The sequence below is a fragment of the Schistocerca americana genome, chromosome 7 (genome assembly GCF_021461395.2).
Source record: "Schistocerca americana isolate TAMUIC-IGC-003095 chromosome 7, iqSchAmer2.1, whole genome shotgun sequence".
NCBI lineage: Eukaryota > Metazoa > Arthropoda > Insecta > Orthoptera > Acrididae > Schistocerca > Schistocerca americana.
In genome coordinates, this window is record NC_060125.1 from 447,538,550 (window position 1) to 447,554,077 (window position 15,528).

The 15,528-nt window shown below is 40.9% G+C and overlaps 1 protein-coding gene across 1 annotated transcript in view; it reads right to left on the reverse strand.

The window, feature by feature from the left end:
- The window catches only part of LOC124622016 (rab proteins geranylgeranyltransferase component A 2), a 52,713-nt gene that overhangs the window by 16,837 nt on the left and 20,348 nt on the right, over positions 1 to 15,528 (reverse strand). Inside the window, exons 4-5 of the mRNA XM_047147568.1 lie at positions 12,720 to 12,933; positions 4,992 to 5,229 (exon numbers count right to left, since the gene is read on the reverse strand). Of these exons, the coding sequence (XP_047003524.1) occupies positions 4,992 to 5,229; positions 12,720 to 12,933 (452 nt within the window). The remainder of the gene's footprint in view (positions 1 to 4,991; positions 5,230 to 12,719; positions 12,934 to 15,528) is intronic.

Sequence of the window (15,528 nt, forward strand, 5' to 3'; positions counted from 1 at the left end):
TTCAAGCTGGAAAACGGGCTGCGACAGGGGAGTGCACTTTCGCCTTTATTGTTTATTATTGTTATGGATGAAATCCTACAGCAAGTATCAGATGCAATTGGAGATCATAAAATGAAAGCAGTGCTTTTTGCCGATGACCTGATGTTATGGGGAAATTGCGAGAAGGAGGTGCAAGAGCAGTTTGATGTATGGGAGGCAACGGCAGCACAATATGGAATGCATTTCTCTGCAAAGAAAAGTGAAATAATTGTCACAACAAGGAAGAAGAATAGGCCAAATGTGGATATAACTTGTGGAGGGGAAAAACTACAAGTGGTAGAGAACTTCAAGTACCTGGGAAGCATGATTGAAAGTAACGGGGGAAACGCAATGGAAATTAATGAAAGGTGCAGAAAAGCAGGGCAGTTCTACAAATGCATTAGGGGGTTTATTTGGAGCAAGGAGGTGCCACAGAAATCAAAGGGAATTATATACCGAACCTACTTTGTCCCCATATTGGCATACGGAAGTGAGACATGGGTAATGCACAAAAGCAACAAAAGTAGAGTACAGGCTAGTGAAATGAAGTTCCAGAGGAGCAGGTTGAGTGTAACAAGATGAGACAGATTGCGAAATGTGTATGTGAGGGAAAGACTAAAGGAGGAACCAGTACAGGACAGGATAGAAAAATCAAGACTGCAGTGGTATGGACACATGAAGAGAATGGATGAGGGAAGAATTCCAAAGAGGATGTTTGATCTCCAACTGGAGGGGAAGAGGCCCAGAGGAAGACCAAGAGATAGATGAGTGAAGGGAGTGAAGGAATGTGTGACGAGAAGAGGAGAGAACTGGACGAAGGTGGAAGACGGGGAATGGTGGAAAGACAGAACACGATGGAGAGGCTTGTGTTCCCGACAGACCCAGCCAGTGGCTGGAAACTGTCCAAGATGATGATGATGATGATGATCCTACAAGATGGGAAAAGGGGGTTGGGCTTTTAGTGGAGTTTAACTCCCAGAGGGTGACAGAGTTAGAGAATACGTTGGAGAGTTCAGGAATATGATGCCTGTACAAAAAATTCCACAATTTTTTTCTACAGTTACCTTTAACTTATTGTGCATGGTCTCCTTCAAAATACTCTCTTCCACAATTGATACACTAATCCCAACGACATTTCCACTTCCAGAAGCAGACTTGGTAGACCTCTTGCTGGCTAGCATGAAGCCCCGCTTCCAAATTTTCTTTTCTCTCATCTATCATTGCAAATCTTTGTGCCTTCAACAGGGTCTTCAACTTTAGAAATAACAAAGTCTGCAGGGGCCAAGTTTGGAGAGTACAGAGGATGAGACAGCACAGCAACTTCATTTTTTGTGCAGTAGTCACGTATCAACAAGGGTGAATGTGTGGGAGCGTTATTGTGATGCAAGAGCTATGAATTGACTCACCACATTTCAGGCCATTTCCTTCTCACTTTTTCTCACAGGCATCACAACAAATCCTGATAATACCACTGATAAACAATTTATACCTGTGGCACTAATTCATGATGAACTCATCCATCAAAGTCAAAGAACATAGCTTTGACATTTGACCTGATCTGATGAGCTTTTTTTGGTCTTTGAGAACCTTTCCTGACCCATCGCCAAGATTGAACCTCTGGCCATTTTTTAAACCATATGAACTATTCGTACTCAGAGTATGGCTTAAGCACTCATCACCGTAGGCTTCCTACATTGTCTGGTGTGCGTGTGTAAAGTTTTCTCGAGTTTCAAGCAGAATTTAATGTACGTGTGTTGCTCCTCTAACTCTGCCATCTCGAAATTTGCAAACTGTGTGACAACATTTTACTCAATACAACACTGAACAATAAGTAACAGAACTCAACAATGAAATTTCTGGCAGTTACTAATTAAACACAGACAAGTTCAGGGATGCGAACTGCATTTCGCTCCAACACAACATTGGCGTGAAATTATGACAGTTCCGGAATTCTTTGAACAGACGTAGTATGGGGAGGATAACTGAAATGACCTGTGCAGTAACACCTGCAACAATATGTGGAATATGTGGCTTCAGCTTGGTATGGCATATATGAAGAAACTTTTAGACTTTCTTGCTGAATTGAGGTCATTATCAACACTAAAGGTGGTGTACGTAGTAACAATAGCTCCTGGGGGTGACTAATTTTTTGTCTACTGTGCTTACTTTACACTTCCATTTCTTTCTCTTTTTTTTTTTATAAGTTATACTTATTTCTTACAACAAATTGAAACGGTCACAGTGTTTACCAATGTACTTTTTTTTTTTTTTTAACCCATCTCCTCTCTCATCATCACAAGTGAGAGACTGATGCTGGGTTTCAGTGTTCAACACCCCCCCCCCCCCCCCCCCCCCCCAACCGATCCCTTCCATTTTGGAGGAAGTAACAATTACTTTCAAAAGCTAGCACTTTTTTTCTACATGCTTCTATAAACAATAGAAGGATTTTTGCCTCCTGAAGTAAAGTTTATGTCAGTCATCCTCTCAGTGCAATTTTAAAAGATTTTGCACTTTAACTTTTGATACAACATTTATATACCATAAATATTTGTTGAGTGTTCAGCCAGGTGGCGTCATCCACGTGGCACAGCATTTCAGCAAGCTTACTTTTTACTATCCTCAGGCATCTCTGGAACACCTGAAGATGGCAATAAGTCAGCTTACCAAAATACCGTCCTTTTTGGACGGCACCACCCAGCTGAATACATGAGAAATGTTCAAAATTTTCATACACCAGGAAAACCTAAACTCACACATATATTTATTTACTACATAATCCTGATAAATAAACAACGACAATATAATAGGTGAAAAGTGACTCAAATGTCTGTCCTGTGGGCCCAAGGATTTAAGCCCATGAAAGTTGATACATACTTCCAGATTCAAAACACCATGCTGATTAACACTGTAAGGCATTACGGTGCATTAAATAACCCTGAACAATCTGTTGTGAGAGACTGCACACATTTAATTATTTTTACTAACTTTTATATGTACACTAGCAGAAAAAAATTGCAATATCAAAAAATAATTAATTCTGGGTAATGAAATTTCAGGAATACATTTGTCTAGGTAACCTATTTAAATGATTCACATTGCAAGACCATAGGTTAATGTAAGCACATGATAAGCCATTGCAAATGTGAAATGCTGGTACATGCATTGTGTTGTATAGGTGCCAGATGTCAGTTTGTGGGATGGATTTCCATGCCTGTTGCACTTGGTTGGTCAATATAGGGACCGTTAATGCTGGTTGTGGATGTTTCTGGAGTTGTCATCTGGAGACAGATGTGCTCATCTGGAGACAGATGTGATCAAGCAGGCCAAGGCAACATGTCAACACACTGTAGACCATGCTGAGTTACAACAGCAGTATGTGGATGACGGTTATCCTGTTGGGAAAAAAAAAAAAAAAAAAAGGAACCTGGAATGCTGTTCACAAATGGTGGCACAACAGATGGAATAACCATACTGACACATAAATTTGCAGTCACAGTGCATGATATAACCACGACAGTGCTCCTGCTGTCACACAAAATAGTACCCAAGATTGTAACTCCAGGTATTGGTCCAGTGTGTCTAGCTTGCAGACAGGTTGATTGAGGCACTCAACTGGCCTCCTCCCAGCCAGCACATGGCTATCACTGACACTGGGGCAGATCTATCTTTCATCAGAAAACACAACAGATCTCCACCCTATGCATACTACAGGGTGCCTGGCTCGGTGCTGTGCTTCAAGTAACCGATTTGTAACAGTTTATTGTCTTACTGTGGTGCCAACTGTTGCTCAAATTGCAGCTGCAGATGCAGTACAATGTGCCAGAGCCACAAACTGAACATGACAGTCCTCTCTTTGGTGCCATGTGGCTGTCTGGAGCCTGGTCTTTTTGCAGTCGCACATTATTGTGATCACTGCTGCCAGCAATCATGTACAATGGGTACATTCCTGCCAAGTATTCCTGCAATCACACAGAAGGAACATCCAGTTTCTCATAGCTCTATTACACAATCTTGTTGAAACTCAGTGAGGGATTAATAATGGCGTCTTTATTGCATTAAAAGCATTCTTTGAAACTCAGTGAGGGGTTGATAATGGTGTCTTTATTACATTAAAGGCATTCTTTACTAACATCAACTTGCTACATCAATCTCAAAGGTAACTAACGCTCATGACCATTACAGCGTGTATTAAGGACAAACCTGATTCCCATTCTCATAGTGGCGCTACTAATGCCAAACTTTGCGACTGGTGTGAAATTTGAATGTATGTCATCTTACACCTGTAGAAACATGCCTACCAACTTTTGTTTATGGCACAGCTTACACTCTGCTGTATAGTATACAACACTTCAAAAGTTATAAGAACTATTAAAAACAGTCAAACAGACCCTACATTGGCTCAAGTTGCATAAAACTAGAATATTTCTACACAACATTTGAAGCTTGTCACAAATGATGATGTTCCAACAGTATGTTCAACCAGCAGCAGAAACACAACAACAACAACATTTTGTCGCTGTAAAGATTACAGGCATATTTGGGTATACCAGCACTGCAAGGGCTGATCTCTTGTTTCTTAATAGTTAAAGCATACTAAAAATCAGTCTGATTCAAGTCCTCCAAGTCCAATTGTAAACTGATAATACTGATGTAAAGAACTTATTTTGAATTATTATACAATGTGGCAGATATATAGGTATTAGTATTCCAAAGAAGTATATTCCCTGAATTAATGTCTCATTATATATTTTTTACATAATCACTATTTCTCTATAGGTACTCAATACAATATGAAGTCATCTGGCAGATAGACTGTCATGAAGTGAAAGCAGCTGTTACAAGACGCCACAGTAAATAGTCTAAATATAGAAGTTACAGGTAGGTGACATTTATTAGAATGCTGAAATTGTAAGAACTTTGATGGAAGTAGGTTAAGCAACAATATATGCTGATAAATAATTATAAACGTGTACCTTCAAATTCTTTACTTGCATCTTCTTGCTCAACACAAGCTGTGAGCAACTTCATAAGCAAACGCTTTTCCACAACTGATACATTCTTTGTGGAAAACACATCAGCTCGTGAACATGGAACTGGCTCCAAACGACCATCCAACCATGTGAGAACTCTCGTAACACTGCGGAATTCTGCATAACGGGCTATGTTTGATGAGATAAGCAGTTCCACCAATGAGCCACGAGCAAAGAGCAGCTGCAGCAAAATTAATAATGATATTAAGTACAGGGAACAACAAAATTAAGGTTTCGAAGAGGGCTGACAGCATGTGTAATGTTCAACTTTCGGAATATACTGTATCTTGACATTACAATGAAAATAACTTCTTTAAGAAAATTCTTGCACCTATCTTTATTTCATAACTACATTTCTCTAATCTGCTGATAGAATGGCTTCAACATGGGGTTACAAATGTGCATTAGTGTGACTGTGTTGAGTAGCTACATTCAAAACAGCCAACCAAATACACTAAAATAACACCTGGTTGTCTGAAATAAAACTAAACAATTGTAGATTATATGTTTTATTTACTTTTCATTGATTTGGCTTCTCTTTTTTCCCTTCATTTAAGAACAGATACATTTTTCCTTTTAATTGTTTGTCCCATTGACACACTGTCATTTACTTCATCCATAACAAATTTTGATGGACAACAGCTTCCAGCATATTACCTCGGTTGTGTCAGATGGTGGCACAATGGTAAAATGTCAGATTGGGGATCTAAAGGGCTAGAATTTTATTTCAGGTCAGTCCAAGTAGAATTTTATCTGATACTAATCAATTCTTTCCCCTCTGGCAATGTTTGTTGAAGTGAGAGATGTCTAGTTGCACTGTTGTTCAGAATTAATGTTAAATCTCTACTTCTCGCATATCCCTTTCCCCTAAAATCCCAGAAAAGCCTCACAATGTTGCACCTAACATACCTATCCTGTCCCCACCACATCCCTGCATGCTCCCACATGCAGCATTGGCATCTTCCCTACCACTAACCAGTTCTCTCTCCCTACCCAGTCCCACACCTTTTCTGTACTTCCACTACCAACTCCAGGTACACTGCTGTTCACCTCATACACAGTCTGACCTGGAGAATATGGCAAGTACAGTAAACAAATTTCCCAGAAACTTTGCTCAGTGGAAGAGGGATCAAAATAAGCGAACATGTGTCTCGGGTTATCTGTAGGTATTGACACATTTCCGAGAAAACAACAGTCAAAGTTTTCAAGGTACTTTATGCGCATTTTAGCACGCAAGTCATTTAGATGCAGTGGTGGCAAAGTTGCTAGAGCCCTGACTTCACACTTTCACACCTCGTGTTCGAAACTGTAACAGTTTTTATTTGCCTTTTTTGTTTGATTTATCTACCCATGCCTGTAGAAGATTAATACACAAATGTGTAAAACAATAACTGAATGAGGAAAAATTGAAACTGTTTTTAGCGAAATTCCTATTGTGTGTCTTGTCCATAATATTTATTGGTGGTGTTGCGTACTTGTTTCAGAGGAGTGGGTTGCGGTCGTCCAGGAAGTATACGCATTTACTAGTGCAGCCTGCAATGAGAGGCTTCTTTTCAACTGATTCTGACCTGCCCAGCTGGTTTTGTACTCTTGACAAAATCAGTACAGGAAACTCATCACTCCCAAATTAGTTCTCAAAGTGAACAAATAGCAATGGACCCCCTCCCAACACACACACACACACACACACACACACACACACACACACACACACACACACATTTATATTATGTAATAAACGTATGACACACTTTGTGAAACCCAGTTGAAGTTTTATAATTAATATAACGCCCTCATATCCATTTACTTCATAAGAAGCATTTGTGTAGTAGGGACATGGCTAGATCAATCAAAAAGAAAGATAGAAAATAAATCAAGAATTGGGTTTCGAACATGGGGTGCAAAACTGGGAAGCTGCAACACTATACACTGTGCAAACACTTCAGTTGAACTTACCATACAATGAATGGCATCTAAATTGCATCAAAAACTTTCACTGTCATTTTCTCAGAAAAGGTCAAGAATCTAAGTTTTCACTTATTTTGACCCCTCTTCCACCAAGCTAAATTTCTGGGAAATTGGGTTATAGCACTCTCCGTGTTCTCCTTGTAAGCTGGAGCTTAGTGTCTGGAGATGACAGTGGCAATTTGTGCATGTGCTATGCTTCTCTGAATGTGTCAGAGTTTCCTACATCTGCTCAAGCACTGAAATTGGGAAGCTGGATATTTCCAGCATTGTTTTTATTTTGCCTATCAGCAACTCAGCACCTCTTCTATGCGGTGAGTAGAAATCTATCCTCCTCATATTGTTAGACAATGCAAAGTCCAGGATAGCTATGTGATCTACAAACAAAGCTGTACCCACTGTGCTCCTTTCCATGTGGCGTGAGGACTAACAAGTTATCTGGCTGTATGAGTGGCCACCATCAAACTGTGACCAAGAGAGAGCAGATTAACATGACCCCCCACCCCCCAAACACAATATGCTTCACTTTAATGACAGCTTCACAGCCTCTGCCATCTAAATTCTTTCTGCCAACACCAATTTTTCTGAATTGTGCAGGTGGGAGCTCTTCCTGTAACACATCTTTCAATCCTGTAACCCCCCCCCCCTCCCCATCTCAACTTTCTCTAGTCTCTATCCTCCCCCTATCTAACCTCTTACCTGCTCCCACTCCAGCACTACATACATTTTCTGTTCCACCAATGCACCTACTAGAGTTTCCCCCTTTCTCTACAACTCCCCTCTCCCTTTCTCCCTCCTCCTCCTTACAGTCTCCCACTCTGCACCTAGCAGCTCTATCTTATCCCAACCACATCTCTACACACACACACACACACACACACACACACACACACACACAAGTGGCACATCTTCCCCCATCCCTACCTTGCTACCCACCCTGCTTTGTGCCCAGTAGGCATTTATGACTGAGTTGTACTGGTGCGAGTGTGTGTGTGTGTATGTGTGTGTGTGTGTGTGTGTGTGTGTGTGAGAGAGAGAGAGAGAGAGCGAGAGAGAGAGCGAGAGAGAGAGCGAGAGAGAGAGCGAGAGAGAGAGCGAGAGAGAGAGCGAGAGAGAGAGCGAGAGAGAGAGCGAGAGAGAGAGCGAGAGAGAGCGAGAGAACGAGAGCGAGAGAACGAGAGCGAGAGAGCGAGAGAGCGAGAGCGAGAGAGCGAGAGCGAGAGAGCGAGAGAGCGAGAGCGAGAGAGCGAGAGCGAGAGAGCGAGATCTATTTTGGTAGGCCAACTTTTTGTTTGAAAGTTAAGCAGTCTTTTTGTTGTGCCTGTCTGTGACAACACCACCTCTACTTGGCGAGTATCAGTCCATCCTTTCCATTTCATTGTTATTCCATCCTGGATTTACCAGTCTATTTTAAGATCATATTCTTTCTTTTGGCTTCCAAACTGGTATGAACTATAATCAAAACCTCAGCTCTTCTGCATTGACGTCCTATAACACTACCAGATTCCTCTAGTGAGCTACATCCATGTCACCCCTCATCTCGTGTAAGTTGAGACCAATACCTCCAAACTACGAGGGCGGTTCAGAAAGTAACCTCCGATTGGTCACAGTGCGGGTTGTGGGGGGAGTAGCGACGCCATCTGTGCGTTCACGCACTCAACAGGTCAGTCGGCATCAAGCTGTGGTCGAGTGAACGTCGTACCTGCGCTAGTTTAGTTTTTGTGGCAGTTTGAAATGTGTGCTGCAATAGAAAACCCCGCCAAATGTGAAGTGCGTGCTGTCATAAGGTTTTTTACAGCCAAAGGATATTCTGCAGCAGCTATTCATCGTGAGCTTTGTGCCGTGCATGGACCAAGAGTTATGAGTGAAGGAGTTGTCCGTGAATGGGTACGTTTATTTAAAAGTGGACGAGAAAACGTTCATGATGAAGAGAGGAGTGGTAGACCATCATTGGTGACTGACGAACTCGTTCAGACAGTTGATGCAAAAGTTCGTGAAAATCGACGTTTCTCACAGATTTCTAAGACACTCTTGTACGAGATAGTGACAGCAAGATTGGGTTACCGTAAGTTCTGTGCACGATGGGTGCCCAAAATTCTTACCGACCACCACAAAACTCAAAGAATGGCCTCTGCATTAGACTTTCTGTCACGTTATGAGGACGAAGGAGAACCATTGTTAAACAGAATCGTGACCGGTGACGGAACCTGGATTAAGTACGTGAACCCTGAGACAAAAGAACAATCAAAGATGTGGGCACATTCAAGTTCGCCTACCAAACCAAGAAAAGCCTCGCAAGATTTTTCTGCCAGAAAACTGATGGCAACGGTGTTTTGGGATGCCAAAGGGGTGTTGTTGGTTGAATTCATGGAACGTGGTACGACCATTAATCAAGACGTGTACTGTGAAACAATAAAAAAGTTACGATGGGCTATACAGAACAAACGCCGTGGTATGCTGACTTCCGGTATCGTTTTTTTGCACGATAACGCCCGTCCTCACTCTGCTCGCAGAACAACGGCCCTTCTTGAGTCCTTCAAGTGGGACGTTATCAACCATCCACCTTACAGCCCAGACCTGGCGCCAAGTGATTATCACCTCTTCATGCATTTGAAGAAATGGCTCGGGTCACAGCGGTTTGATGACGATGAAGAGCTCAAAGATGCGGTCACAGGCTGGCTCCAGGCACAAGCGGGTGATTTTTATGCAGAAGGAATTTCAAAGCTTGTGAAGAGATACGATAAGTGCCTCAATCGCTATGGAGACTATGTAGAAAAATAGTGCAAAGATGTAGTTGTGAGATGTATATATTAAAATATTTTTATTTAACTTGGTGTATTTTTTTAAATCAACCGGAGGTTACTTTCTGAACGGCCCTCGTATTTTTCTGTTTATTGCTCTTCTGAATACTTACATTTTTCCTGAAAACATCTCTATGAATAGTTCTCAATTTTCTGTGGTTTCAGTTTGATTTTTGTTGTTGTTTTAGAGCATACCCCAAATAAATTAATTTGCCTTTTACTTTTATATCTGAACACCTGATTTTATTGCTTTCCTATTTAATTGTAATTGATTTCAAAGCTACAGGTCTCCATCTTTAGACACCTGAAGCTATCAGTATAAAATCGACAAGTAATCAGCAACAGGATGATTAGAATATGAAGTACTAATAATCATATTGTAACATGAATCTGACAATACTATGGAAAGGATACATTTCTACTCACCGTATAGAGATGCTGAGTTGCAGACATGGACAACAAAAAGACTGCTAAACATGCAAGTTTCTGGCCAAAAGGCCTTAACTGTGCAAGATGGAAGAAGCTATCTGGGTGGGGGTGGGGGGTGGGGGGGTGGGGGGGGGGGGGGGGTATGGAGTGGAAAGACAGCAGGGTAGGGCTCGAGTACTGCTGCTTGTGGGAGCATGCAGAGATGTGATGGGGACAAGTTAGGGCAGCTAAGTTCAGTTGGGAGATTACACAGTCATTTACAAAGGCTTACCTTTTGTTACACTCTCCCAAATCCATTTATCCTGGACTTGTTAAAAAGTCTTCCCTTCTTCTCATGGTCCCTGCAGTGGAAACACTTTTCCACTATCAACTCTACCAATCAGAGTCAACCCAAAACCTATGTTGAACCCTGCATGACGAGTTGACTCCTCCAGCCAACTGTTATCCACCCCCACTGCCCCCAAACCATCCCGTTAACATTCCAGAATTTCTTAATCCCAAACATTACCTCACAATCATTCCCCAAATCCCTCAACATCGAAGCTAATCTTATACCTGCAAAAAGAACTTCAATCCACCACCTAAAACTGATCCCGATCTTACAATCCTACCTGCCGACAAAGGCTGCACCACTGTGTGGTTTTGAACCACAGGGATTACCAGGTGGCAGGACTGTCAGCTGTCAGATTTGTCCACTTACAAACTCTGCCACAGTGACCCAATTTCAGTCTCTTTTCAAATACTTAGGCCCAGCTCAGAACATCACTCATTCATCTCTCTCTCTCTCTCTCTCTCTCTCTCTCTCTCTCTCTCTCTCTCTTCCTAATGTCTATAAACCCATTCGGCCAGGATGCCCCATTGTGAACAGTTACTGGGCCCCTACAGAGAGAATATCTGCTATTGTAGACCACCACCTTCAGTTTATTACCCATAATCTACCCTCCTATTGAAAAGACACAATCCATCCCCTCCATCAATTCTCCACTGTTCCTGTTCTTTTACCAAATGGCACCCTGCTCGTCACTATTGATGCCACCCCCGATCACACTAAAATCCCTAATGCCTATGGCCTTTCCACTATTGAACACCACCATTCCCAATGCCCTACTGATTCCCAACCTGCAATCTCCTTCCTGGTCACCATGACCAACTATATCCTCACCCAAAATTGCTTCACCTTTGCAAGCATACTCCCCCCTCTCCCCAGTCTCATTTTACCTAACTGACCTACCCCCTGTCCTCACTGTGTCCCTGTATGATCTCACAAGCAAGCAGCAATTTGCCATACCCTATCCCCACCCTGCTATCGCCCCCCCTTCTCCACCTCAACCTCCTCCTTACCTCCACCACCCACATAGCTTCTTCCATCACATACAGTTACTTGCAATCCAGCCTCAGTGGCTTGTGTGTGAGAGGGGGAGGCCTTTTGGCCAAAATATAACATGTTAAGCTGCCTTTTTGTTGTGCCTGTCTGTGTCTCAACTCCTCTAAATGGTGAGCAGCAATGTATCGTTTTCATAATAATGTCATTATACCACCCTGGATTTTCCATTGTTTGATTTTCCACACACAAATTTGCTGAGTAATGATCTAATATGCCTGAAACTAAATATTTAGTGTGTTCACTTCACAAAAATTGGATACTTAATAGAATTTTATTATTGTCAAACTGTAAACTATTTTTGAGATCCATAATAGTGGCCATTGGGAAGATCTAAAAAAGAAGTTTTTTTTTTTTTTTTTTGGGGGGGGGGGGGAGGGGAGGAGGGAGATATAGTGATATCACAATGCCAAATTTCTCTGTAAGCCAGTCATAACCAAATCAGGGTGTACACTTCACACCAAAAAAGTTGAAAGCCTTGAATGTGGAATTTAGTATTATTACTGAACTGAAGGGATATAATATGAGTGTCAGTTTCATTGTTAGCCCCTATTTTTTGCTGAAAATCATCCCTTAGTTAGGAAGTTACGGATAACAAAATTCAACTAACAACTTTATTTCAGAGATTTTTGCAAGGCTGTCAAAGAAACATACCTGAATGGGACTCACTTATGTTCACTTAGTGACGAAAACTAGTACAGCAACTAATATTAGACATTCATAACAATTAATGGACAACTGTATTAAAAAGTCAAATATAACAACAATACTTTCTAACATATTTTCCCCAGAAACTCAAAGCAACTGCACATAATCAGTTTTGGTCAAATTTATGCAAGACCCAGTTTCAGTTATCTCTACACAGTTAAACAGAAAATCTTGGTGATCTTCAGATATTTTGGAATACAGAAAACTACTGAACTAAAATTTCACTCCATATATTATCTATCCCAGCCTCTCATTTAGGTTATCATCAACTCTAGAAACTACTTGCAATTGCACATTTTTTAATGGTTCAACTATGTTGTACATGAAGCCTTTAATGCAGTATTTGTACAGAACAGCTGATTCAGCTACTCTCTTGCAACATCTTACCTTAGGAGCTAGATCCAGATTGAATTTGCGGTACTCCTTACGAACTCTGTTCTGGCTCCACTGCTTTGAAGGTGGTGGTATTTGCTTCTCTTCATTCTTTTTTGAGTCACCTTGTTCAGATTCTTTTTCATCAGCATCACCCTTTGCATCATCAGTTCCATCAGTTTGAGTATGCTGTGAGGATGACTGTCCTTCCACAGAATCTGCAGCTTCCCTGTAAACACGAAATGATATCTATTGAGCTACAAGCTTAACCAAGTCTCATTCATTAAAAATGCACAAAATTGGGTAATGAAATTTTGGTACTACTTAGAAGCAGACAAACTGAAGATCAATTTGAAGCATATGAGAGAGAATGAATTAGAATAGGAACACCTGGGAGATACACACAACTTAGTAAGTAGTATTTAGATGATGTAGACATGTGAATAAGCTACAATGAAATCATTGTAAAAAGAAGGGGAAGGAAAAGAGTAAAGTGATGTGATACATTCCCACAAAATGCACAAATGCCCTTGGATTTTATGGCAATTCACATTTCCTAGCAACATACAATAAATAACTACTATTATGGAGGATAAATGCATCCCTTTGTTAACATAGCACACAGCAGGCCACCTGTATCTTTATCATAACAATGCATCATACTATCCTCCTAAATTCTGACAATAATGAAGTGGATGAATACTCCACATACCTGAAGATGCTTACATGGTTTCCCCATTTCACCTGACCTCAATCCTGTTGAGCCAATCTGGGCTATCACTGAGCACAATTAGCATGGCATGGACACAATCTCCTTATGTTCTAGCTGGTAGCCAAGTAGTTATATCAGGATGGTTCTCCAATACTTTTTGTGTCTCATGGAGTTGTCAACACAATGAGTATCTATAGGTATCAGAGCTTAAGGAGTTGCCAAATGCTGCTGGGTAAGCAGTCAAGTGTCTGATTAAACTGCTCACATGTACATAAGAAGCTTTCCCACAGGTAGACATTATCTTAAGTTTCAGTAAAAATATTCTACATTAAAAAGTAGAGTCTTATGACTGGGATTTGAAAGGAAAAACTTTGCATTTGTAGTTTATTATTATCTACTAATTCATTAAGACACACAGTCTGCTGAAGTTGGATAAGTGGACAGATTTTATCCAATAAACTAGATCAGTGATACTTGGGCATCTGGTTCATATCATCAAACCCATATCACAGTAAAAACTAAACACACACCGCGTGTGCAATTTTTAGTTTGTGACTAGAATCAGTCATTTAATCAATAACCAGAGACAGGATGTAGCAAGCACAGAATTTACTGCTTCAGATGTTCTGAGGAGCATTATATTCTGCAACTATGCAACAGGTTAGATCCAAGGAAAACTGGCAAACATCTGTATTTTTTGAGAAGTTATTTTATTTTATTTTGACAACCAGTTTTGGCATTTCAATACGCTATCTTCAAGCCCCATATCCACTTCATGTATAGTCATTCAGATGTATCAGTATTGGCATACTGGAGCTATCAGTATCTGGATACCATGACTTAGTTATTCAAGTGCTTCCTACAAAGACTTGTTAAGTCTTCGAAGGAACCACTCGACTAATGAATTCATGGTAGCCGGATACTGATGGCTCCAGTATGCCAATACTGATACATCTGAATGACTATACACAAACTGCAAATGGGGTGGTTGGGTTGTTGGTTGGGTGGTTTGGCGGAGGGAGCAAACAGCAACGTTTTCAGCTCCATCGTAGTATGGAAAGATGGGGAAAGAGGTCAGCCATGCCCTTTCAGAGCAACCATCCCAGCATTTGCCTTAAGTGATTTAGGGAAATCACAGAAAACCTAAATCAGGATGGCCGGACATGGGTTTGAAATCATCATCTTGCAAAATGCAAGTCCAGCGTGCTACACACTGTGCCACCTTGCAGTCACATGGGGTGTGAAGATGGCATACCGAAATGCCAAAACTTGTTGACAAAATAAAATAAAAACTTCAAGACATATGGCTGTTTGGCAACTTTACTTGGGGTATATTTGACCAGCTGTTGTCCTGCATCCACAATCGATCAACACTGAGTTAGATCTGTGGTGTTTCCTATTGTCAAAAAGTGGAAAGAAAAATTAGTTAATGAATCTAAAGGAATTACGAGCACTAAACTGGATGAATGGATACAGAAGAACCATTTGCCTTGGAAATATTCAAAGCCAAATGTGCTACACAGTGTGGCTCACCATACCGAGTGCCTGCTGTACCCCATGGGTCATCAGATTTCTCACACCCAAGACTAGTTTCCCCTCAAGGTTTCAATATGGAAACTTGCCCTTCACCCAAGACTAGTTTCCCCTCAAGGTTTCAGTATGGAAACTTGTCCTTCAACATATTTTTTATCACCGTCTTTGACTTAGACCTGCATTAATGATCCCCCCCTCCCGCCCCCCCCCCCCCCCCAATGGTACAGTTTCATTATTTATTAATTACTTCTTTAATTTTCATTTTTCCTCTCTCCCACTTCTCTTGCAGTTCCTCTCATATTCTCCTAACCTTCCTATTTTTTTTAACGGCATCAAAACTCAGACTGTAAAGCAATAGTCAATGAATTACATAAAATAGCAAGTGAAGCATAAATGCACAGTAGATGTAGTGTATCAGTTCTGATGGCAATTACCACTTTAATAAAGCTTCAATCTCTTCAATATTTATGCATAAAAACAATTACAGAGACAATCCACTTCACAGAATACAGTTACAGTATGCGCAAATGTTTCGCAACATTAATCAAGTCATCAACTATTATCGCAATTCCAACATCA